This window comes from Carassius gibelio, chromosome B18 (genome assembly GCF_023724105.1).
Source record: "Carassius gibelio isolate Cgi1373 ecotype wild population from Czech Republic chromosome B18, carGib1.2-hapl.c, whole genome shotgun sequence".
Taxonomy (NCBI): domain Eukaryota; kingdom Metazoa; phylum Chordata; class Actinopteri; order Cypriniformes; family Cyprinidae; genus Carassius; species Carassius gibelio.
Genome location: NC_068413.1, coordinates 6,668,315 through 6,695,519, shown reverse-complemented (window position 1 = coordinate 6,695,519; position 27,205 = coordinate 6,668,315). Strand labels below are relative to the sequence as shown.

Sequence of the window (27,205 nt, the reverse complement as noted above, 5' to 3'; positions counted from 1 at the left end):
CCAAACCGAGATATTCTGCAAAAATATGGGACATCCATGTATACAAACTTGGATTGTGATAAAAAAAAAAATGTGCAGTGGCACAATTAGGGTAAAACTCCCATATCTCAAGCTTGCAAATCAAGCATGATGTGCAAAGCCTGGTTTGTGTCATCTTTTCCTACAATATTCCTGCATGCTTGCTTTTTTTTTTTGCCCTATCGTTGGTCTCAGAGGTCCTTGAAAAACTAGAGACCTGAGGAAAAACAGACAAGAAAAGCTGCCAAGCAAAGAAAGTGGAATACATTAATGTCTTTTGCTTTGCAAAAGCAAAAATGTATATATTTTTGGCATTTTTGCCAGGAAGAGAAGTGAGAGAGAGGGAGGTGGGATCAAGAAAGGTCTACAAGTTGGAATTTTCATAAACTTTTGTTTGTCACAGAGCTTATGTTCTGCAAGGATCCAAAAGCTAATGGAAAAATCCATTTGTATTTTTTTCCAGATTGAACCAAACTTCTGGTTTGGTCTATGAAAATGTGTCATTCCATGCATAACTTTTTGGCAAATGTATTTGACTTTAAGAACTAGGATAAGTAAGCTTTAAAACCAAAGAACTTATTTAACCCATCGGGTAGCACTGTCACATATATGTCCACACACACAATATGGTTGACCAAGACCATGGTGGTAATGCAAATTAATAGGACTAGTTAATGTCAAGGAGCATTAAAAATATAATGTCTTACCTTTCCAATTAACCTGGGGAAGGGGGCTCTCTGGTTCTCAGGGACAAACATGGGGGGCACCAGCAGGGATCTTTTGGATCGGTATGGCATCAAGTCTGATAGACCCAGGATCTCCTAAACCAGGACAAAAATATGAAAATAGTTCAGATTTAAGAAATACAAGTGTTGAGGTATGTGCCATTCCACCAAACATAACATATTCAGAGGTAATTTGACATTTAACTAGCCATTTTATACAAAGGGATTCCAGTACACTTGCTGGAACATCCACTGGGCTTAGTGTTTTGCTTGAGGGGACAGTGGTGATGGATCATAAATCACCCCAGGAGGGTTTTAACCTACAACCTTTCAGTTGCCATTCTAGTTCTTTAACCACTATGCTATTATACACCACATTAGTCCCTTAATGTTATGATTACTTCATAAAATCAATGTAAATCCGTTCATGAAGGACACTACCAATTCTTACACCGGACACATCCACATAATGTTATTTGAACGGATAGAAAATTAGCCACAATACATCCTATTAGACATATGAGGGTTACTGATGCCGACATCTGATAGTGCTAATATATAACTCTGCCAAGCACATTGATACAAACAAGCCACATTGTGCTCTTACCAAAGTCATTAAAAGTGGTCATTACAGCAGTTCTGTGGTTTGCCATTGCTTACCTTATTTAGATAGAAGCTTAATTTGAAGCCATGTCCTATTTCAGAAACTTAAACTATAAACAAATATTGTTGCAAGCTTTCCTTCTGCTGCTGTTAAATTGAGTCGAGTGGAGACTGAGCCTTAAAGAGAAACAGCTGACATCAAAAAGGACATTATACTGTATACGGAATAGTAAAGTATAATGTCAGCCAGTCATTATTGCTAAATATCACTATTTTATGTCATGCTGATGGGGTTTATTTTGTGATAATGACTGCCTGACTGTACATTATCTGGCTTATTATGCTGCCACACACCAAATAAGTGAATACATAGAAATGAAATATTGATTTTAGTTTTAAAAGAACTTTATCAAACAAAGAAAAAAAAGAGCACAGAGAGACAGTATTAGAGACAGATCTCATCCCACCTAAGGTGTATAAATGCAGCAAATGCGTAATTTTTTTTCCCCATGGGTTTCAGGCTTCCATGCGACTACTGAAAATTATTAGCAATTCAATAACCAAGCTAATCAGTGTCTCTCATGTTATCCTCTCTGATCTGTTCTTTCTTCCTCACCATTTTGTTCTGTTCTCTTTTCTGTCAACACTGTTGCAATCAGAGCCCCTAAAGGCAATTAGATGGCAGCACAAATTATATTTGTCACTCAGCATTGACAGCAGAGTGAAGTGGAATATATTAGCACGGTGGCAACGACCCATGCAAGATCCCACTGGCCCTAGACGGCCATGTGGCACAAGGAAATGGCCATATAAAGTCTTTGATGACCCGGCTCAAAATGCTTTCCGCAAACCAATAGGTCAAGGCTTCTTACGTTGTTACAATGAAATGATTTGCTTTTCAGAAGAAAAAATATCAAAACAAGATGAAAGTACTTGAGAAGCAACACAGCATAAGTCGAGAAAATAATAGTTTTCATTAGTTGTATCTTGAAAATAAGTGTCACAGTGTCTGGTCTGTGTTTCCCTTGGTGTCCACTAGTGGTCTCATTTCCGCATAGAGTCACCCCACTGCAGGCACTACATTTCCCACTAGTCTTTGTCCCATTCATCACTGTTAATTGCACACCTTTTAATTGCACTCAGCTGTCCCCAATTTCATCGTTTTCACATGTCCATATAAACCCGGTTTGTTTCTATCTGTTCATGGAGTCTTTGTTTTCTGTCACCCTGCTTTCTCGTGTTCACTAGTGGTTTTTTGTGTTTCTTGTTTTTGGACTGCTTTTCTGTTATTGACGTTTTGCCTGTTTTCGAATTAGATTTTTGGATTCCCCTATTAAACACTGCAACTGGATCTCTTGTTTTGTTTGTGCATTCGTAACAGAAGGACTCCATCAGGCCCAGATCCAGCAGTGTGGGATTTCGTATTCCGTTCCCCAGCCAGCATGGAGGAGAGGAGGGGGAGGTTCTTGAACCTAATCACCCTTAGTCAAAAGGGGAGTGAGGTGGGTGGTTTTACCCAGATATTTTGGACGATGGCAGTAGGGCTGGGGTATAATGAGAAGCACTGAAGGACCTGTTCAACAGCTGTCTGGATGACCCTTTGCCTGGGTGGGAGATGAAGGGGCTGGAGGTCCTGGACTTTGGGGGGTTCACCAGTTACCTTCACCATCATAGTCAATGGGATACACCGACCACACCCGTCTCTCCCGACACGATGGCTGCCAGCCCAGCGCCACAGCACAAGGTGGTAGCCACAGACTTTCAAGAGTCGAGTCAGCCCTTGACCCAGTTGAATCGGGTCAGGCACCCGAGGCCCCTCCAGAGTTGAGTCAAGCCCCTAATATATTAGTATTAAGATTGCTTTTCTGAAAACAAGTTTTAATATTTTATTAATATTTTATGCAATGTTGCTTCTTAAGTAATTGTATCTTCTTTGAAGAACCTATATGCATTGTAGCTCAGCAAGTTCCAGGAAGTTGTGTGCTAGTCAAGCACCTGCCATTGAGATGAATGTGAATGCTAATGGATATCTTCCCCAAACCATTAAAGACCAGCTTGTTCTCAACAAAGCAGTCATTTTCAAAGTTCTGGTAACTCAAATATAAACTGCAATTTGAGCTGATTGCAGTACAGTAGTGAAATATAAATGATCAAATGCTGAGAAAAATTAAAGTACATTAGCAAATCACATTATAACCTAAATGGCCCATCTTGATCTGCCTGGACAGAAGATTCCATTTATGAAATGGATTCATCAAACCACCATCTCTGGGGACAGCCTGCGCTATTAATGTGAGGAAGAGTGTCTTGAGTACTTTTCAGCCTGATATCAAGATTGATAGGTGACATTTTTCAGGATATTTCCCTGCAAAACTGAATAAATTTCATAAATCCCCATGGATCAGCCTTAATAGTATTTCATATTTCAAAAAATCTGTTCTTGAAATGAATTATTACAGTCTCCTGTTGTTTTGATGTCATTAGCAGATACACACCACTGTTTCTCTCCAAAATCTCCCTTTATTGAGCGAATTACTTTCACCGTCCTGCTGTCATGAGCAAAAGAACGCCATTAAACACAGAGATGAATTTTATTATCAGAGCAACTGCGGTATTAATAGCCTTACAATGCTTTATAGTAAACCGAGGAGAAAAACATTCTGATATCTTTGTTTGTTCAGCAAGGCTTTAGAAACCTTTTTTATGCTTCACATAAGCAGCCTTTCAGGTGACTTGAAGCGGAGGACATGGCGACAGCAGGCCGCCACACAGATCCCAGCATGCATCTGAACTCATTACAACAGTAAACCTATCTGAGCTGCATTAAAAGGCAGAATGAAGAGTTGGAGGAAAGAGAAAGAGGGAGAGCAAAAAAGAATGTCACTGCGTACCAACTAGAATACAGCAACTACAGTGACTACATAGTTTGTCAAGGTTGGAAAAGCACCACTAAGAAAGCTTTTTTTTTTGTCAATCGTTTGTTGACGTTTTTTATGCTTCTATTTCCATCTATTTCTGTTTGCTTATTTCTTCTTCACATGTTCTCCAAATTCCAACCTGCGAAGCATGCACTCCACAGACAGAGAGATACCCTTGACAAGCTATTTATTGTGTCCTACTCGTATATCACATTTTGTTGGGCAGGAAACTGTTTGGGTGCGGACACAAACTTTCCATTTGCATTGGAGGCACAGTGTGTTCTGTCCTTGCTGCATGTCTTTGGTCAAGTGTAGCTGCAGTGGAGTGATGGGGGAATGTGGAGAGGCTGGATTCAGAGCTGCTGGAGTCCAAAGGCTGTCAGGATGACAGAGCGTACAAAGGTGTAATAAAACGGACCGAATAAAGTCATTTGTTTGAATTGCTCTGACATCATTCATGGCCACATAATGCGACACATCATCATAACGTGGCTGCATTTGATACTCATACTTAAAGATGGTGTAAGCTAATCTATGCACACATATATTGCACACCTTTGAAGGTGGTTCATTATTTCAGAATCAGAGCAATTTGTTTATTATTATTAGTTTTTGATGCAAGCATGGTACTTTTGTAAAATAAACTTGCCTTTTGGTTTACATCTGTTAATTCATCAATTAAAATAATAATCACATGAATAGAATTATCTTCTATTAGTATCTAAATGTATAATTAGAATAATTATAAGTCAGTAAATTAGTGTCTATTAGTGAGTCACTAAATATTTCACTCGATTCATTCAAAAATATTGATTCAGTCATAAATGTCACAAGCAAGTCATTGAATCATTCACTTAAATGATTCATTCAGTTTTAATATTTCAAATGTCAATGGCCCTAAAGGAAGAGTTTACCCAAAAATGGGAAATATGTCATTATATATTCACCCTCATGTCGTCCCAAACCTGCATGACTTTCTTTTTGAAAATAAAAGAAGATTTGGACCCCGCCATTCTTTAAAATATTCATGTTCTAAAGAAGATCATTAAATTGTACAGTTTTGGAATGACATGAGGATTTCATTTCAGGGTCTCTTTAAAGGGTGCTTATTAAAACTACACTTCTATGCAAATGCAACATTATCATTGGTGTAAGGATTCAAACTCATATTCATACCCTAAACACCTTTCAGAGACTGCTTCAAAGTTTGTGTCCTTCAGCCGTTGTATTGAAAATGATAACATGTCAGAACAGTATCATATCAGTCCCTTCACCTTGGCTGAGAGCACATTTCCATGGGAAAGTAACCAATATGTCATCCCATCATAAGGGAAGTTTATGTTATTCCCATCCGCTACATAAGAGGCATAAGTGACAGAGTGACGGGTCTTACAGTGAAGATGAAACATCTCCGTCAACTCATCAACTCGCCGCAGTGAGCGATGGAGAGAATGAGAGAGACTGATGGAACTTTCAGAACCTTCTCTGTTGGAAAAATGAAGGTCTGCATTGAAGTTATTGATGAACTCCTTTGCCACCCTGCTTTCTCAAGGACAGAAAGACGCACTGCACTGCTCGGAGAACAGAGAACAAGGTCTGTTGTATGCGTTTGCTATGCCTTCCATTTGCCAGTGATGAACACTGTTGGCTAGAGTGTGCTGACATGCTGAAGAGAAGATAGTCATGCATCTTTAATGTTTCCTGTTCATAAATTACAGAGGTACAATCATCCCTGCTTCGGGTTTCTCCGCTCTGTGAGCTAGTTTGAGCTCTCATTAATAACTGAAACAGGGCGGCTTAAAGATTAGTGGCATACGAAACCCAGCTGTAGAGTACATTGCACTGCTGAGCTACATTGAGGATTATGTTTTTTTTTTAATTCTTCCCACCATTTAGCAAATAAATTATATGTATTAAGCAGTTTTAATATGTTTTAGCTTATTTTCAATCCCTGCAATCATCTGACGGCTCATGGTTAGCTCCTCACAAGGAACTGAACCAGCAAATTTTCGGTTAACAGCTCTGAGCCTCAAATATTACGCCAACCCACCTGTCTTTTGAAAATTATGGTCAAAACTTCAATGCAACCGACTTTAACATCACAAAAGAGCTGCTGGCTTATGGGGACTAAAGTTCACGTCTGACCTGGGTCATGCCCTAATCTCCCTTCTCTCACTCGTACTTCCCTGTCTACACTTGACTGTCAAAAAAAAAAAAAGAAGAAATTTTTACATTGCATTGTTAAAGCTATGAAATAAAAATTATTAATTAAAGGTTTACAATTTACAATACAATATACACTATAAGAAAGAGAGAAAATAAATCATTAATATACATTTAAAATAATAATGTAATCATGTTATTATGTGCGAATAACACTTAAAATATATTTGCACATAAGAAGACAGGCAAGATTTTTTTTCAACAGTATTTTTTTTATTCATCTCAAAGGTTTCCGTGATTGCCCCCAGAACTGCCAAAGCTTGTGTAAGACAAACATGCAATGCTGTCTCATTAAAGAGAGAGGAGACAGAAGACATGGAGAGTGTTCCTCAACCACAGCATTGATTGTTCTGAATTTCAAAGTGAATCACTGTAATAATGGCTATTTTAGGAACATCAATGCTGCTGCTAATGGCGTGGTGTTGAAGAAGGGGCACTTGAATCTTAATGGCTGAGCTTTGAGAGTTCTCAAGACAAAAGTTGGTTTATTTTACCTGAAGAAACCCATCTGTTTATCATTCCCAGTCATGTCAAAGGCACTTGTTTGGCTGCTGTGGGTTCCCTTAAAATGTAGATGGCATACAGTTCTGGGCACACATTTTTTTTAAGGCAATCACCTAATGCCAATGTGAATAATAACTTTGGAGCCACAGGAAAATTATGACATGCCATACTAAGAATACCGATTTGTTTGATTGCACTACAAGAACACAATCAAAATCTTAAAGGTGCAATAGGTGATTGTCTTCGAAAACATTTTTTTTTTGTTATGCTGGTTGAAAGTCTCATCACATACCGATAGCAATCATTAAATTAAGTGGTCTAAATGTATTTATATGTATTTATATATTCTGTGTAAGGTGTAGGACCAAGAAATGTTTGTCCAATCAAAATGCTCGGTCCGAGTATGTTAATTGGCTTTCCTACCTTTTCTGCACAGAGGACAAAGCGTATTAAAAGTATTACAATACCTTCCTGGTATTGTAATACTTTTACTAACTGTGCTAAATAGTTCCCTCATTTTTGAATAACACACAGTGTATTGTATAAAGGGCCATTTTTTCACAGAGGTTCTGTGGACCTCTTCTATGAGTTCTGATCTTTAGTTCTTATTTTCTATTGGATTCAAGTCAGGTGATTAGCCTGGCCATTCTAGCAGCTTTATTTTCATCTGGTGAAAATTTCAAGTCAACAGCACCTTTAGAATTATTTTTACTGAGAATATATATATATATATATATATATATATATATATATATATATATATATATATATATATATATATATATATATACACACACACACACACACATGCATTTTTTTTTCTCCATGAAGCACATAAATTGCAAATATAGTAGTAGTTTTTTTTTCTTTCTCACACGTGTGTTTTTAACTAGGGGATCACTGTTGTCTTTGAAGTAACAACTGTTCTATAGCACCTAAAACTTTCAGTCTTGATAACATTGCATAAAAAGCTTAAATGTGATCAAACCCTCCATCTGCTTTTCCTTAGTCATTGAAATTCATCAATAATTACGACACAGGGTTGTCCGAGGCACCGAGTCCTTGTCAATTCTGCCATTCTGCTGCTGACTGTCCTATTGGGACGTATCATTACTCATTTCTGACTTCTCATTTATCCAGACGGAGAGAGGAGTCAGAGTGCCAGACAGAAATCTCTGGGTTTGCATTGCAGATTCTCTGCCAATAGTGATTAGTCCCAAAAGACCTGTGTAAACCCAAACTTTCATTGAAACTTCTAGATGATAAGTACATAAAATGCCTAGAACACAATCAAACCAGACACGCTAAAACCTTAGAATGGTTTCAGATGTTTTATTTTTCAGCAGGGTAAGCAACTTAACCACTTTCTTTGAAACAACGACATTACATTACTACCACTGGCCAAGGCTAGAAACACCGGAAAGGCCAATAAACAAGTAAACGCAATAAACCAGACAGATTTACAACCTGTAACCTTGTGACCAGGTCATCCTCTTCTTTAGAATAAATGAAAAAGGACCGTGAAAGAAAGAACCCAGTATATTTATTCTTGTTTTTCAACAGATTGAAAAGTATGAAATGTCAAGGTCTTACAAATTCACTGCATTTTTTTTTTTCCAATCCATTTGGTGGTTCCACGAGGAAAGACTGATTCACACACAGAAAAGCTAGAGAGGAAAACAAATCATGAAATTCATTTGTATATTGATCCTCTGTAAAATACTAAATTACACCCGAAATTCTCACTTTTCTCATAAGGCCTTTTCTGCAGGCTTGCTGTGATTTTATGTTGGCCAGAATTGCATCACGTCAGGCTCTGGGGAAGACGGAAGCCTTTTCCATTTCCACTCGCACTTATCAATAATCAAAATCCAATAAAATGGGCATTAAGTCAAATATGGCATCAATAAGAAGCGCATCCCTTCGGCATTCAGTAGCTGATGCAAAGTTTTCTGCCGGGAACAAACTAGTGGGTTGGGGCGAGCTTTATTTTTGAAGCCTTAGTCTGACTGTGATTACACGATGTATGATCCATAATGACCCTGCTTCCAGGCTCTCGCCCTCAGCCTCTTCACACGCCGCTGTTCTCCCCGAGCTCTCTCACAAAGCAATCACTTCACTCATGCTTTATATCTCATCTGAGAGTATAATTCATAGTTTATCATCTCAAAGAGGTGGGAGCTAGTTGCTTTTCGTTCACTATGGCACTACATGCAATATAATACAGCTACAGTATGATCTAAATTTTCCTATTAGAATTCTAGACTGCATGTGTGTATTGTACTGCATGTGTTATTGCAGGCATGAATGAATTAATGAATTTTATTCGTAAAAGAAAATACTTCTTTCTTTCTTTCTCTTACACTCACCAGAGCAGCATTTATTTGATCAAAAATATAGTAAAAAAAAAATTATTAAAAAAATGTAAATAACTATTTCTATTTTAATAGTTTCAAATATAATGCATTCCTATGATGCCAATCTGAATTTTCATCAGCAGTGTCACCAGTCTTCAGTGTCACATGAACCTTCAGAAATTATTCTAATATGCAAATTCATTCAAGAAATATTTCTTATTTTTATCAAAGTTGAAAACGGTTGTGCTGCTTAATATTTGTATGGAAACAGTGATGTTCTTTACGGGTTTGTTTGATGAATAGAAAGGTGAACTGAGAGTTCAAAGAAGCAATTGTTTTAAATGAAACCTTTTGTCACAATGTCAAAGTCTTTAATATTGCTTTTGATCAATTTAATGCATTCTTTCTGAATAAAAGTATTAATTCCTTAAAAAGAAAATCTGACTGATGCCAAAATTTTGAACGGTAGTGAATATCCTATATTGAAATTCAGTTATAATCACTATTAATCAAAAGAAGAAATTCTTAGAATTCAAGGTATTATTTGCACGTTGTACATCTACTAATTTAATGCTCATTTAATTTAATCAGTTATCGCAATAATTGGTCAGATTGACAATTCACTCTAATGAACTGATTCAATTGAAGCATGTAACATAATTAAACAATATGCTGTGTTTTTATGTGGTTAGGAAGAAATATGTCCTTTTTGAACATAAAAAAGCCCCGGGGGGAAATTTTTCCCCCTTAATAAGAAAAAAGTTAATTTCTGCCACTGGTCTCCTCTAAAGGAAATGAGTTGCTGTACTCAACGATACCATGACAGGTCATGATGGGTAATTTCTAGTCTGAGCTGGAGTCTGTCAATATGATGGCAGTAAAGACACACTGACTGACACATACGTCCAGTTCTGAAAGAACAGAATCATGGGTGTCCAGACATATGATGTCTCCAGCATAGGGACCATTTAAAATGACAAGATTGAAGACTACAGGCCATTTAACAAATTCACACACAAACACACATAATCAACTCACAGAAAAACACTTACCCTTAGTGTCTGAGGAGATCTGGATGGTGCTCCAATAATTGTCACCTGTGCCATGTCATCAACATGAACGTTGACACCGTGGACAAACATGACATCTCTGCTGTCAATCACGTCTCTTCTGGGAACCAGATTCAGGTTTTCGTCTATTAGAAAGTCAGGGTTCGATACTTCAAACTCAACATCCTCATTTCCAGCGCAGTCGTCGAAAACCACTGCAGAAAATGCGAGAAAAAAGAAAAGATTGGTATCCCTTATGAAACAAAAATATTGCAATATTGCAATATATTGGAAAATATCATTTAATATAAAGGCATAAATTCTTATATATATTTATATTTTTCCAATATTTTGCAATATATTATATAATATATGTATCATCAATATATTATTAAATGCATTCAAATATATTAAATATTAGAAAATAAAAAGGGAAAATAATATATTACAATATATCACAATATATTTTAAGAAATATATTGGTAAATATATTTTCCTTTCGTAAGGGATATTAGCTTAATATAGTCTTTATTATTTTTTTATTAAGAAAATAAAGTCTGATACTTGAAACCAAGTCAATACATATCACTTATTATGCAGTATAGATGAAAAGGAAGGTTAACCGATAGGATTAACCATGGCTAGCATTGTTAGGATGACACCTAGTAGGCTTCCGATGTAAAAACTGTCAAGAAAGGGCTCTTTTGAGGTGATATATCTCTTATAGTTGATGAAAAATGGACTTGAAGTCGCAAAAAACGTCCCTGAAAGGTGACTACGCCTGTCGAAGCTATCCCAGTGTTCATTCATCCATGAGCTAAAAGCAGGTAAAACATAAAATATGGCCCATTCATCAAAGGTTATTAACATGAAATAGAGAACTTTAACCCTCAATAATATTGGCCCCACTTTCATCTTCAACCATCAGGTCTGACCGAGGAAGATACTGCCATACCGGGCCAGCTTTTACCCTCTGATCGTGTCCGTCTTCATCTTATCTGACCACCCCATACCTCGCTTTCACTCTTTGTGTCCTCTGTGACATATTCCTCCTCTTATTTCCCTTCCTCATCCCTCTTTCTCTAATCTAGAACTCTTCCTTTCCTTCCCATTTACCATCCTCTTCGATACTCAAAGTTTTGTTCTTGTAACACAAGGTGACCTAGGGGTGAATATATATGAATTGGGCAGTATGACCAAAATTGAAAATGTTGTTTAATTATGGTATTATTATTCCTGCAAATATGCCAATATGCATTATGTTCTAACTGACTATTTTTTCCCCATCCATTCACTTTTTTTTTAAATAGCGATAATAAGCAAGTAAAGATTTTTGAAAAAAATAAAAATTAGTCAGAAATACAGTAAAAAAAAAACAGTACCACTGTGAAATATTCTTGCAATTTAAATTAACTGTTTGCTATTCTAATATTGTATATTTTAAAGCGCAACATAAAAACATTTTCAGCAGCCACCAGTCTTCAGTGTCACACGATCCATCAGAAATCATTCTAATATGCCGAATTATTGACAATAATATTTCTTATTACCAATGTTGAAAACTGTGCTTCTTAATATTTTTTGTGGAAAAACTTTAATATATATTTGCAAAATAATACTGATAAATAGAAAGTTCAAAAGAACAACGTTTGTCTGAAATTAAAGTAAAAAAAAAAAAAAAAAAAAACTGCCTGATCCCAAACTTTTAAACAATAGTGAGCAAAAGTTTCACCATATGTAACAATCCAAAAACAAGACTCTTTTTTTTTAGCTGATATGAACAGCAGTGATAGAATTTTTAATTATATACTATTACAGTAACTATATTATTATATTGGTATTATAATGTTCCTAGAGTCACACCATATCTAAACTGGACTCCCAGCGTGCTGCGACACGTCAGAAAGAATTCATTCCAATTATGTATCCATTTTACAGTACATACACTGCGGTATAAAAAGCATTGCAGGATCTGTACAGGGTGACATATTTCTACAGCCTTACAAAGGCTACACATGTATACAAGCAAAGGCACACACATGAAAACCCATCAGAGATTCAGCCTTTGAACCTTCAATGTTTTTTTGAAAATTCTATTACATCCATAAAAGCTTAAGTGAGAACTGTAACCGGCTATAGCCACATTCAAATATGCCATTTAAATGCATTCAATGAAGATTTCATTTGAGTAAGTGAGCTGGAGCAGTGCCAGTAACATTATTTTGTGTTCACTCAGAAACCGCATTTCTGTTCAAAACGACTAATGTGGCAACGCGTGCTCCAAAACCAGAGGTGTTTAGCGTGACACGTCAATAACGAATGCCTCTGTGACCAATTACCTTAATTGCTTAGCAGCTTTGATATACGTTGCGCACTGCAGGACGCCAAAACTGGAAAAAGCCTTCGAACACCTCACACCTGTGCATGAGCTACATTCACAACTGTTCTTTTTTTTTTCTTCAAAGCTGCTTCTTTTGTGAGCCACGCTGGTTGTTCGGATAAAAAAATACATTATGTATTACTCAGGCGAGCTGGTGTAGGTGCAAGATGAAGATATTGTCTCACTTAAAAATGCACCACCATACCATACAGAGCATCCTCAAGCGAGGACTGCCGTGATGCTAACAGCGTTAGCACGGTATGACCACAGAGTGTCTCACATATCTGTTCAGCTAATTGAATTGAGGCAGAATCAGTAATGTGATGCCCTATCGATAACCTCCACGGACACAGGTGATGACACTGCAGGTAATCGAATCAACAGTCGTTTTATTGGCTGCGGAAGCACCTGTTTCCATCGAAAGGGATCATTCAACAGTGTAGGCAAGGGTATCTTGATGCCTTTCAAGCGAATTCACTTTTTTTGCCTGATTTTTTTTTTTTCACTGTAAGTGATCTGGACACCCACAGAGGTAAGAATAAGGACGTTACTTCAAGTTTCAAGTGGGCACTTCAACTGCAGACCAAAAACAGACAGCAAACCATGTGTAGGTTTATGTGTGGGAGGCTCTTTCCAGGAAGCAGGCGGCATGGCAGGAAATTATACATTATGCATTTTCCGAAGTAAATACTCAAAAATAGATCTGTGGTGGGAGAGGAATTAGCGCATTAAAGGTAATTCAGGACATTTAAAGAATAATCATCACATACATTACTATTAAATCTGCAATGTGAAAGTTATATAATAGTGCCTCATAAAACAAACTGAATCTTAATTAAACTGAATTAGATTTAAATTAGATAATATGAAATACAGGGTACCATGGGGGGGGGGGGGGACAGACCAAATGTCTTTTTATTGTGCTATCTTTAGTGAAAAATAATTGACAGTTCTTTATAAGAAAAAAACAAATCAAAACACCCATCCCCCCGCTGAAATGCTTTGAAATTAATAATTTATTTCTTTAGGGAAAGACAAATTATAGAGTGTAAAATCAATAAATATAAAATGCAATACTGTGTGAGGAAAATTAGTAAGGATTGGATTATTAAGACAGCATGTTAAATTATTGCAAAATTAAATAATTGGTTTTAAATTGTCACTCTCCTAAAGTCTAAAGAAATATATTAAAAAAAGAAAGAAAATATAATATTATAAAAAAAAATATTTGCATCGTATTAAAAATGTTAAAGTAATAGAATGTTAATAAAGTAGTGGGATGGCAATATTTTTACATTATGTCTAATGCTATTAGGTTATATAAACCAGGAGGAAAGCTTTTTCAATTAATAATGTTTACACTAATTTTTTTTTTATTTCTTGATTTATTTTAATTTTTCACAATAAATGTTATGTTATATATATATAGTTTGTTTGTTTGTTTGTTTGTTTATATGTTTTGTTTGTTTGTTTGTTTAATTAACTGAACCCCAGTTTTAAATTTCCTATGATTGCATAAAAGACTTAGGGTAGTTTTTTAGATAAATTATAGGTAGATTGCTCTGATTTTAATATGAAAGACTCATTATCCCATGGCTAGTTTGTCAGACTAGTTTTTAAGACCCAGTCTTAAAATTGTTTCTTTGCCAAGCAAGGCATGTTCCTGGATCAACATCTTTTGATGATCCTTGATCAACATTATTTTCCAAAAATATAGACTTAATCCAATCCCCTAAACCTAAACCTACCCATAATTTATTCCTAAAACCAGGGCGTAGAAGCACCTAACCCTGATTGTAAGCCTAAAACAGCTATTTCCTGAAAAGTTATTTCTAAATTATGATTGGTTGATTGGAATGTTGTACTTGGTGAAATCACGCTCACAGTTTTTACAACTGGCCCTTGATTCGACCAGGAGTTTGCTGAAGATGCACTAAAGAGTCATATGAAAGAGCCTTGAGACATATTGAGGACCGTGTTGTGTAGTCATACACAAAAACACAGCCATCTTCAGGTCCTGTATGTGACTGAAAGACACAGAATCACCAGGGGAAAAAGAAAGATCATTCCGTATTCTTTTTTTTCTGTCTTTCCCTTACAGTTACCGATAATCATCAACAGCAGTAGCTCTCCACAGCTTCTGTCAGCACTACAGTGAGAGTCAATCTCTCACACTCTGAATGTGATGTGGGCTCGGGTTAAGACACTGGGAGAGTTAGACTGAGGGTCTTAATGAGCTCCCGTGTTCATGTCTTTCTGCGGGCTCCAGGGACGGTAGCAGTGCAGGGCAGTGTGTGCTACTGTTGTGTGCTGAGATCTGCTCTTGCACCTCGCCTGTAATGAGTTCAGTCTGTCTGTCAAACTACCCACCTATCACTGTTGTGGTTATCATCAACAGTACAATTGTACAGCTCAGAGGAACACATGTGTGCTCTAATTATACTCTCAGCTTTGTTGCTTCCTAGCCTTTCAACTCGTTCATGCATGTTTTCGTAGCTGGTTTATTCTCTAAATGACCACCTTTTAACAATTGCTCCTCTTTCTCATCTCAATCTTACTTTTTTTGTCCTCCTCTCTCATCTAGATTTTCTTCTCACCCTTGTATTACTCAACATCTCACAAGGCCTTTGTCAAATTGTGTTCTGTGATTGCTGGTGTAACAATAGTCATCCATCTTAGGTCAGACAGTTAAAAGTGGGATCTGAGAAAATAAACTGATACTCGCTGGCAGCAGGTTAAAATGAGTGTATATCATAGGCGAGTGTCATTTTTGTTGCCTCTGCCATAAACATTTCAAACTGACTACGAAACAGTATTTCCTATCGGTTTTTATCAAAACTCCCCATGACAAGTGAATTATAGAACAGTTTTTTCTCCCCTTATATATTTCCAGCCATTGTGTAACTTACAGCATCATATATTTCAGATTTAGTTTTAAAAAGCTACTAGAAATGCAAATAAATAAATAAATGAATGGGTAGTTGAAAAAACCTCTCCGTTGATCTCTTTCATCTGTGTTCGTGGTAAATAAAAGTTGGGCTATAAGTAAAATTTCAAAAAAATATACAGTATGATTTCAACATATTCAAAAGCTCAACATGATAAAGTCACTCTATTAATATAAGCAGATAAAAAAATAAAATGATGTAAAAATGCATTTGTTGATGCAGCCGTGCTTTTTTAATTTCCTTATGCGGATTTGAGCTCCGTTTTGTCAAACAGTGGTTTTTATGGGGTTCATACTGAAGCACTTCATCACCTAAGTGCAACACCGTGAGCTACCGAGCAAACCTACTGAATTAGAAAACTCATGCAAATTAAATTTTAAAAATGTAAATTAAATTAAATTTATGCATTTAGCAGACGCTTTCATCCAAAGCAACTTACAGTGCATCCAGACTATCAATTTATACCTATCATGTGTTCCCGGAGATTCGAACACCCAACCTTGCGCTTGATAGTACAATGCTCTACCAATTGAGCTACAGGAACAACTACACTAAGCAAATTAAGCTTTATATGTGATGACAACGTATAATTTTTTCAAAGTTAAGTTAAAATTGTTTTGAATTCACAACATAATATTCCTCAAGTAATTATGCATAAATTAGGATTTATTATTCAAAACTGTAGACCTGCAAATCATATTTCGTATGAGAAGGAATAAAAGTTGTCAGAGTTTTATTGCCTCTAGTGTTCATTTCAACTAGAAACTGTTGGCATTCATGTATATACAAATGTTTTTTTGTTTCGCAGAAATAGAGGAAATAGAGGTAGAGGCTTGTACATTGTAATGAGCCTATGTTGATATTTTCCACTGATATAAAAGATGTAAAAGATGCACACACTCCTAAACATTTACATGTAAACACATGTTAGAGTACAAAAAAGCAATTCTTCAACAATCTACACTTCCCATCATACACTGTGGCAGCCCAAGAGTTATCCAATACAGCAATTACACACCTAATGTGCATCCTTTGCTTTTCATTACCATACATTAGAGCTAAAAAGCCTTTGTCGGGAAGCAAAAACATTAGAATGAACTACAAAACTGTCCAGAAAACAATAGAGCACACATTATGTAGGAATTACAATTTCCAAATATGCAAGTAAGAACTTCCAAGGAGAATGCAATATTTTGCTCCAAGCAAAAAGGAGAGTAGTTTTGTCAAAACACCACTATGTAACTGTAACATTTAAATGCTGAAATATCAACAAATTTCAGTTGTGTTCCTTTGTGTGTTTCTCAGTGTTCCTATGGCTCAAGTGGTATAGCATTGCGTTAGTCGCGCAATGTTGTGGGTTCAATTCCCAGGGAGCACGTTAGGTAAAAAATGTAAGCCTGAATCAGTAAGTGACTTTGGATAAAGTGTCAGCTAAATGCATACATTTAATTTCTCTCTTTTTTTGAAAGGGAGAGAAGAAACAGAACAGATATGACATGAGCCATCACCTTCTCCATCTCCAGCTGTTTTGCTTTCACCTCGGCTCTGTTTTCATTTATTTATTTATTTTTTTTTGGGTGCAAGCAGGGTAACTGGTTAGTGGAGTGTCTACCAAAATCAATACAAATCAAATCCACTGAAGTTTTCTCTTCGAGCACTTAACCTTTTCAACTCGCCTGTTAGTTCTTTTATCTTCCTCAACACAAAAGCTTTCAGGGCCATTTTGAACACAAATGCCTTCACCAACACACAGATATTTGCGCACAAACGCATTGTCAGGCCTTCCTGCTTGCCAGCATAATTGAGGACGGTCAGGAAAACAACCATTTGTGCTTAACAAACAGCAAAGTCAAAGGATTACCCTTTGCCGAAAACCGAATCAAGCAAAGACACAGTAAATCTCTCAAGCGCCACGTATCTGCTCATTTCCCTTTCCATTACACCATTTTAGATTGCTTTCAATGAGAAGGGGAAGCTCTTTATAGTGTGCCAGTAGCAAAGCAAACAGTGTCAGGCATTTCAAAGGGAGTGCGGTGAGTGTTTGATGGTATTGTGTGTTTGTTGCTGTAGAGGACAGGAGTATTTTGGAGAGCGTATAGCTATGGACCGCTTTGATGTTTGCTGTCAATAGCAGACCCCTCTCGTCTTTAAAGGAGTGTTTTTGAGCTCAAATTGCATCGTGCTATGAGGATTAGCTTGCGGGAGTTTTGCGGTGAGCCATGGCAGAATTCAAATACACACGGGAACCTGCTTATAGTGAGGCGAGCATTTTATCACTGATATGCACATGACATAACAATAAAGCCCAGATCTGATAATTGCTAGCAACATTTCATTTACTTATTAAAGCTGTGTCAACTGATAGTGGGAAACCTCAACAGAATGCAACAGTAGAGTTCCGGTATAAAAATCTCATTAATTTCTCCACAGCGTAATTGATTTTTAACAACAACTTCTAAACCTTTTCAGAAAGACCTACCATGAGCTTTGAGGTTTTTAATCAATGGTTTATGGTTGTAGAAGACACAATTTAATATGATTTCTTCTTACACTCTTACAAATAAAGATTCTCTTTTTGGCATCTATGATCCCAAACCTTTAACTTCCATGGAATCTTTCCATTGCACAAAAGGCTGGAATACACTACAACGTTTGCCCATATCTACTGATTTCATAGAAAATCTTAAACTTTTTTTTTTTACTTCAGACTATGATTCCATCTGATCAAAGGATATCAAAAATATTTAAGCTGGTTTTTAGAACACATTATCTGCATATGTCACATCTAGGTGTGTTTGTGCATATGTTTGCTGTGTTCAGAATGACTTAAAAAGTCTGAAAATGTGTGATCGTCAATTTATCATGCCCAGTTTTTCCTCTGTATCTGTTTACAATGTTGGCAAGAATATGATGCCTAGCATTCTTAAATCTGTTCAGATGTTGTCCAGTGTATTCCAGCCTCAATGAAAGTGTATTCCAGCCTCAATTAAAGTAAATTCCAGCCTCAATGAAGACAAAAAGATTCATTTAATCTACGTGGCTGTAGCACAAATTTAATATCATACAACGTAATTATTCACAGTTACAGCATAGTGATCATTATTTTGCCAGACAAATCTTTTTATGAAACTGATACAACATTCATTTAAAAAAAAAAAATAGACCTTTCCCTAACATTGACACCTGTCATTGCCTTCCACAAAAATCAGACAGAAAAGAAAAGCTAAAGAATACCAACCAATATCTGTTTGGCTGTTGGAAACTTTGTTCTAGGACAAAAAAAATATGTGTTTCCAGGAACAGAACATTTCTGAACATGACATTTTCAAAATATTTCAACAGCATCTTTCAATAATTTTTGTGTGAGTTCAACATTTAGTTGTATTGCACTGATCCCTGCCTTTAACTTTGGATTACACTACCACTGAGTTATACGCAGTCTTTGGTTTGGTTCACCCAAAAATTACCCCATAAATTACTCACCCTCAAGCCATCCTAGGTTTTTATGACTTTCATCTTTCAGACGATTCCAGTTATATAAAAAAAATTATCTTTGATCTTTTAAGCTGTTTAATGGCACTCAGTGGGTGTTGCAGTGCATCGGTCCTGAAGAAGTGAAATAAAAAGCGCCCATCCTTAATAAAAAGTGTATCACACGGCTCCAGGGGGGGTGAGCAAAGTCCTCCTGTAGCAAATTGACGCGTTTTTATAAAAGAAAAATAAATAAAAAAAATAGGCATATTTAAAACGTAATTGTAAATGTAATCTAGTTTGCCCTCACTGTTGTACATGGAAGCAGCTCCGGGCGGATGACGTATAAGGTCAGCCTTGCGCATACTCCACTAATTAGAAGTAACTGTCACTTTGCACATACTCCACTAATTAGTAGTAACGGTCACTAATTAGAAGTAAAAAAAAAAATAGGATTTGTAAAGAATAATATTGGAGGATTTCAATATAAGCCATGAGGAGACTGGTTCTCCATTGCTAAATTAAGGAAACTTGCTTCCTTTGCTCCTATTAACAAACGCTGGTTTTCACAAGACTCACCAGGACATACACAATGCAAACTTCAAACAACATCCACCCAGATCCTTTTGGAGCAAGCTACAATAAAGTTATTACTATATTTTGAATATGGATATTTCTCTAAAAACATTGATTCACTACAGGAGCCCCCGGAGCTGTGTGAGACTTTTTAAACCCTGCAGAGGATATCATCAGTTCTAAGTGTTTCAATTTCTACTCTCCTTTTGATGGCTGATGGTTTAATCACAATTAACCACCTTGTTAGAATGTGAAGATGGTTATCGGCAGTCAAGTAAACAGCCACACAAGATTTAGCTCAGAGGGAGGCAACAACTAGGATGACATTTCAGTGGCCTGTACTCCTGATCAGAGGTGAAACGACCAGTTTGATTCAGCATCTGATCTCATGGCACTAGCCAGTCATGCTTTATCTCTGCTATCCTCTAGCTGTGGACCCCTTCAGTCAGCCACTGAAGAACTGAAGCCTCTGTCTAACCCAGGCCTTTCATGTTGGGATTCTCAGATCAAGACCATTAAAGGGCTGATCTAACATTCGCTTTAGAAGTCAGAAACATAGTTTCCTGCTCCATGGGTGGGCCAAAAGCCCATTTTCCATGCAGTGCACTGAGTTTTGACATATTAATACTATAAAAATACTAGCAAAGCCTTTTAAAGCCATGATCTGAAGCAGGCAAGCAGCAATGAGAAACATCTACTCAACAATTGCATGGTCTGCAAAGCTTAATAAAGACATCAATCCTTGATAAAAGCTGTTCTTACACTGTCTACTGTGATTACCATCCTTGCCCAACTAACCACATTTTCGTCTGATGAAACACCAGCTTGTACGTATTCGCCCTTTGAGTGTTATGGACAGGTCAGCAGACTACAAAAATGTCAAATGTAATTGAAGTCTCCAAACCAGCTCAGTATTCCCACGCATTCTCCACTCACCTCCACCTACTCACCTCTTTGGTTGGAGATGGTCTCAAGGGCTCTCTTAACAAGAGCGGTCTGATCCTGCAGAACTGACCGTTCTCATCACCCTGGCCTGCTTTTGTCTCACAAAAGCCTAGTCGGTTAAATCAAGGTGTCTTAAATATTGCACCTCTGTCTGAACCAGAAAGACAAACCCATTGGAATTGCTTCAGATTTACACCAGGGCTTTTCACAGGAACCCATTGACATTCACAGCTGCTCGTTGAGGGGAGGTTCAGTAAAATTGATCTCTCTAGGCTGGTGGGTAATCACTGAGCTACAGCCAACCGGATTCAGCTCTGCTTGATGGCTGAGCAACCTTGGCCTAAGCCAAGCACTTTGTTCCCCGCTGTTCCTTGAGCCTTTTTCGAGGGTATCCAGCCAGCACAGTTGTGTGACCACTGGAACACTGTTTCAGTCATTAACAGGTACCACTAATTATTTTTTTAGGTAGTAAAAAGACCTGGAATAAAACATTATATGTCCAACTAGCAATGTGCAAAACGTTAAGCATGTTTTCAAAATCTTACAGTTTGCTAATAACTTGACAACCTTAAACAGGTTATGTAGCCTAAATGAAGCATTACAGAAAATGTAGAATTGCTGTTTAAGGTGAGCTAGATATACAGATAAACAATCTACTGTATATAGAATAATAGATAGAATAATGATAAATAGAATGTATAGAATAATCAACAGACAGAATGATTGATAAACAGGATGAACAATCAGTCACTGGATAGATAGACAGATTGATAGACAGAACGACAGATAGAAATACAGAACAATAGACAGAACTGGTGGACGACAGAATGACAGAACGACAGAAAGATAGATAGATCGATAGATAGCTCTCACTGCTATTAAACATGAGGGTTTGGATGATCTTTGTAGACAGGGTTGAGTAGCTGATTCAAACACCTACTCAAAAGCTTTCATTCTGTTGGGTTATATATTGCAGCCATCACTGTATCACCTCAGACAGGTAGTAAGATCGGAATTGTGACAATTCAGGTATTCAAAGATGTCTTTGTACGCAATAAAATATGATGCCTGCACATAATGAGAATGAATACTCGTATTTGGTTCAAAGCATGTGGTGAAAGTAACCACCAAGGCTAAGAATCTTTCAAGTGTGTAAACTCATACAGACCTGTAGTCATCTCTTATTCTAACACGCAACATTTCATAGGGAAGTGAAGTACCTTGGTAAGTCTTTCAATTTCTAAATACACAGTCATTAATGTACACTCATAACCTTGAATAAATATATATGCACACAAACTCATGCCACCTCTAAAGCAAAATCTATGTAATAAATGACTAGCAGTAGTAAAAGTAGTGATGCTAGCTTGTCAATAGTTAAAACAAACAGCTTTTTAAGTAAGAAGCTATTGCTTGTTATTTATGTTTTTAGTGATACTGTACAATATTTTGTATAGCATAGACAGCATTACGATAGCAGCAATAATAAAAAACTTTGATAAATGGTCAAATATAATTCATCTTCTCATTATTTCATTCCAATGAAACACTAACTTTAATTAGCCAAACAATTATGACAACTGATGCTAATATTAAATTTTTAAGTCATACTTAAGTCATTAAGTCAACATACAGCGTGTTATTCTTAAATTATATTAAAGTTTCATTACATTACAAGTTGATGCACTGCATATTTCTGTGGAACCTGTCAATGCTTTAGCCAAAAGTGCATTTAAGAGTGATATTTAAATAAAAGTTACTTCAGAAGATAGACGTATAGTTACAGGGTACTTATCTTATTATGTTAAAAGCAGGAATGCATGAGAGCCTAACCTTAGCCACCCACACAAACCTGCCCACACACAAACACACACATTTGTTGCAGCATGCATGCAGCTGATGTGAATAGACCACAATAGCCAAGAGAAGCCAGCCAATTAATCTGCATTCATCTGAAATTGCTATAATCATAATGTAGTGTTTTTGAGAAAGCTGCTCTCAAACATTATACTCTCAACAGTGGAGTTAGGGTCAGGGTTAGGAGTAGGTAGTGAGTTTAATTGTTTAGTTTTACCGATAGGACGCTCTTCTTTTAGATTTTAATAAGAGGTCTACAAGAAATAATCAATGAAAATAAATAATAATAAACAAAAACAATTTAAATACAATAAATAAATAAATATAAAAGTTTAGCCAATTCCATCATGTAATTAATCTTAGATAAAATAAAATAAAATAAAAGGAAAACTATAACAGGCTCAGTATGACTCAAAAGAAAGTTGCAATCCAAAACTACCGAAGTTTCCTTGTATAATACATTCAGAAAACAGCCCATCTGGTACATATTCAATGACCAAAACAAAAATACTGGTATAATGTCAGAAAGTATTCTGACAAAAGCACAGAGACTCCCAAACCTTAAACTAATTTATATCAGGTGACGAGAATCTAATTGCCTAATTACTAACACAATTGCTTGTTAAATGTGCCTTTAACAGATAAATAGATCACTGCAAAAAAAATAAATAAATAAATAAATAAATACTGTCACAAATATCAGATTTTAAATGTCACATTGGACGAAGACCAACACTCCTATCAGGTATTACATTTTCAGTGAATAAAAATAAATGTACTGCATATGAGCAAAGTAATTTCCTCTCTCCACAATGTTCATTCTGCATCAATAGAGATCAAACTCATGCAGTCATTGTTAATCCAATGCATTTCAGCACAAGGGATTTACCCGATTAATGGAAAATGAGTTTTATTTTGCTATTATTACAGGTAATGTTGCGAGAAGAAAAATAATAATAATAATAAAAAAAAAAGATCAGTGATGCTATAAACTTTAATCAGATATTTTAAACCATTATAGGGACCAGAAACGAACTGCAAAAGCAGAGGCCAGTATTCTGGATGCCATGAAGTATAAGAAGCAATTTCAGCTCAAAACCCTAAGGGTGCCCCAGGGCAGCGGTTCAAACATTTTTTCTAGGCGAACCCAACAGATCACATCAGTGGATTACCTGTCGGAAAAACTGTTGTGTTTGAAGCTCTCGGTTCTAATGTTATAGGTCACAAATTTCCTTCGCAGTAGCCTCTGAGTTCAGCTACATTCTGCACTAGCTTCATGGCAAGAATCACCATGTGCTTACAGTGTATTACTGCAGATTAGTAGCAAAAGAGTTTGTATGTGTGTCCTTGTGTGTGCGCACTGTATGGTAATGATGGTGGAATAATGAGAGTATGCACTTATGTTTTTTTCTGTTGCGGTTGCTTGTTATCTCTGAGAGTCAGCAGGCCAGAGCAACAGGTTTCAACCGACATACACCCACACATGCAAACACACACACACAAATATAAGGGCAACACAAATTTGAAGGACAATTCACAATGTGCCACTACCTTTCTAATATATACAGTTAGGCAAAAAGAAGACATCGGGACTGTACAATGTTTTACGAATGCTACATAAATAAAACAATCGCTACATAAAACAATCATTGGACAGAACGTTTGATTGTAGATATTATTAATTACTGATAGACAGAATGATTAATAAACAGGACGTACCATCATTTGATAGATAGACAGATCGCTAGACCACTATATAAATCTACAAATAAAAACGATAGATAGACGGACGGATGGGCGGACGGACGGACGGATAGATAGATAGATAGATAGATAGATAGATAGATAGATAGATAGATAGATAGATAGATAGATAGATAGATAGATAGATAGACAGACAGACAGACAGACAGACAGTATCAGTGGCTGTGATTTGGTTCTGTTATCATTAGGATATCACACTCTTATCAGCCAATCAGATTCAAGAGCACACACACACACACACACACACACGACTAAACATTCAAACAATTACCAGCTTATCAGTATCCTCCAGAATTAAAATATCATGCATCCACTGCCAAAACACAAACACCTCAAAGCAGCTCTGGGTTCGCAGAACAGTAGCACTGAAGAAAAAGAAGTAGAGACTGGCAAACAGAAAACACACAATGTGTGAGCACATACTTCACAGAATGTCAAAATCCCTCCTTTCCACCAGCATGTGTTAAATATGGCACAGATATGAGGAAAAGCATTCTAAACTCACTCTATTTTTTCTCAGCTCAACCTGTGATTTAATTTGAGAATTGGGAAACATAACGTTCTGCCATCACAGAACAACGTCCAGAAAAGAACCTTGGGCTTATTAAATTTTAATAAGGTGCTCCAGGCAACTTTCCCTTGCCATAATTGCTTTGTGTATTTCCCCTATGGGGACCCCGCTTCTTGTTTGTTATCGACACAAAGCTGCTGAAATCACAGCCAGCTCTCTCTCTCACACACACTCTCACTCATCGCCTCACTTACACCATCTCAATTTTTAAAATAAACATTAAATTAAACATTAATTAAGCTTTTAGTTGATATTCAAATGCCCTAATTATTATCAACTTCCCATGTTGTTCACTAAAATAAAAATAAAAAACTACGTACCTACACTGGCTGCAGAAAGTACCTGTGTCAACTCCAGATTTTAAAAACAATCCTACAGCAACAGTTTGCAATAACATAATAGTTAAACGGTTTCAAGTAAGACTACTTACTCACATCACATTCAGCAAACACTGCATCACTTTGAACTGGTAGGTGAACCATGAGAAATAACAGTGTCAATGTATTTGTCACATTACAGATGTCACACCAACCTCATTCGCATCTTACTCTCACAGATGGCAGATCAGGTGTGAACCTAGTAAATCACCTTCATTTTGTTTTCATGAGCGATTCATTAAGGCCTCTAATTTTAAACCAGTGTAATAACAGGTTTCTTATGAGAGAATGCCTCCAATTCTAATGGAGCTGTGAACGTTAACTTTTCACAGACAGGAAAATAATGCTTTCCTACCAGTTGTCCAACAGAGAAATTGTGCACCCTTAGGTAAAAGTGAGTGGCGGAGAAATTAGCCTGCCTTGGTGATAGCAAAACCACTTCTTATTTTATTATTTTTTTCATGAAATGTGAGAACAAAGAAGGAACGGCTGTCATAACAGATGCAGAGTCTGCCGTGAAGTGTTCAGAGAGAAAAGGAATAGACATTTATTCCCTTTCACTATAAAAGTACCTTTAAACGGTGCCTCTCCAGTCTCTGCTTCAGTTGTGTCACTGTCACGGCTCTCATGATGTCACTTTTTGTAAAGTACAAGCAAACTCAAATCTGCATCTCATGGCTGTTATAGATTTTAATGACAGTGTGTCTTGCATTGCATGTTTTTTATATCCGGTTAGCATTCTGGGCATTCATTATCTGGACAGAATCTAGACTTTGCATTTTAAGTTGCCTCAAATGTGATCGGTTAGAGATCTAATCACACTAAGCTGTACAAAATGTAAAACTTACACATTACACCAGAGATCGAATTCAGAAACGAAATGTTTTAACAACATTTGAAAAACATTAAAATGTTTGACAAATGGAAATATGATGGTAACCAGACTGTTAAACAGAAGTCTCTGTTGTTGTTGTTGTTGTAGTTTCACTTTTTCACTTTTTTTTTAACAAGATTTAATCACAGTATGTTCTTGTGATATCAATGTCAAATAAAAAATACTGAAAGACAACAAGCTGTTATACATGCATTGTTTTATATTTTTGACTTTTTAATGACTAAAGAATTTATTTTTATTATTTTATTTAACTCTTTATTTACTGAATTAATAAATCAAATGCAAGTTGTGTCATACTGACCAACACCAAATTTGGATTTTACTAATTCATTTACAATCTTTTAAGATTTAATGAGTAAATAAGTGCTACCTTAATGTGATTTAATCACAAAAACCCATGTTAATGCTAGACGAACTGTATAAGACACAATACATGAAATATAAAAACTGACAACACAATGTCAAACAATAGGAGAGAAGTGGCACTGCATACACCTTCATTCTGAGTAACATCCACTTATTGTTTTATATAACAGAATAATAATAATCAGTATTATTTCAATCTTAATTGAATGTTTAAATTAAAAATGTCATCATGTTTAAATCTCTATGCTTAAAATAATACCTTAGCTGGATTTTTTTGTAAATATGCTCTGTTTTTTTTTTTTTTTTTTTTATGGTTATGGTTATGGATAAAGATTAAAAAGGACATTAATACTTGTTGTCTGACAAACAGCCAGTCATCATTTAAAACAATGAACAACTCAAATATCCTCCAGACATAACAAAATGATTGACGGAATTCTTTGTTCAGCTTTTACAAACTGACCAATATACTAAACTGTACAAATATTTTTCTTTTTCTTTTCTTTTGCTTGTTCAGCCAAGGGCAGAGCTGTTTGAAGTTACTCATAGCAGGGTTGCATTACTGCAGAAACAGCATTGTGCTCTCTGCTTTTATATATATTTATATGATTCCATGAAGTTTCTTAAGCTCGGGTTTTTGGCTGATGCATCTGTGTTC

The 27,205-nt window shown here is 36.3% G+C and overlaps 1 protein-coding gene across 2 annotated transcripts in view; it reads right to left on the bottom strand.

Moving 5' to 3' along the window:
• The window catches only part of LOC127977809 (cadherin-13), a 281,167-nt gene that overhangs the window by 159,169 nt on the left and 94,793 nt on the right, over nt 1–27,205 (bottom strand). For both annotated transcript variants that reach the window (XM_052582947.1, XM_052582946.1), the window contains exons 3-4: nt 10,401–10,612; nt 726–839 (exon numbers count right to left, since the gene is read on the bottom strand). In XM_052582947.1, the coding sequence (XP_052438907.1) occupies nt 726–839; nt 10,401–10,612 (326 nt within the window). The remainder of the gene's footprint in view (nt 1–725; nt 840–10,400; nt 10,613–27,205) is intronic.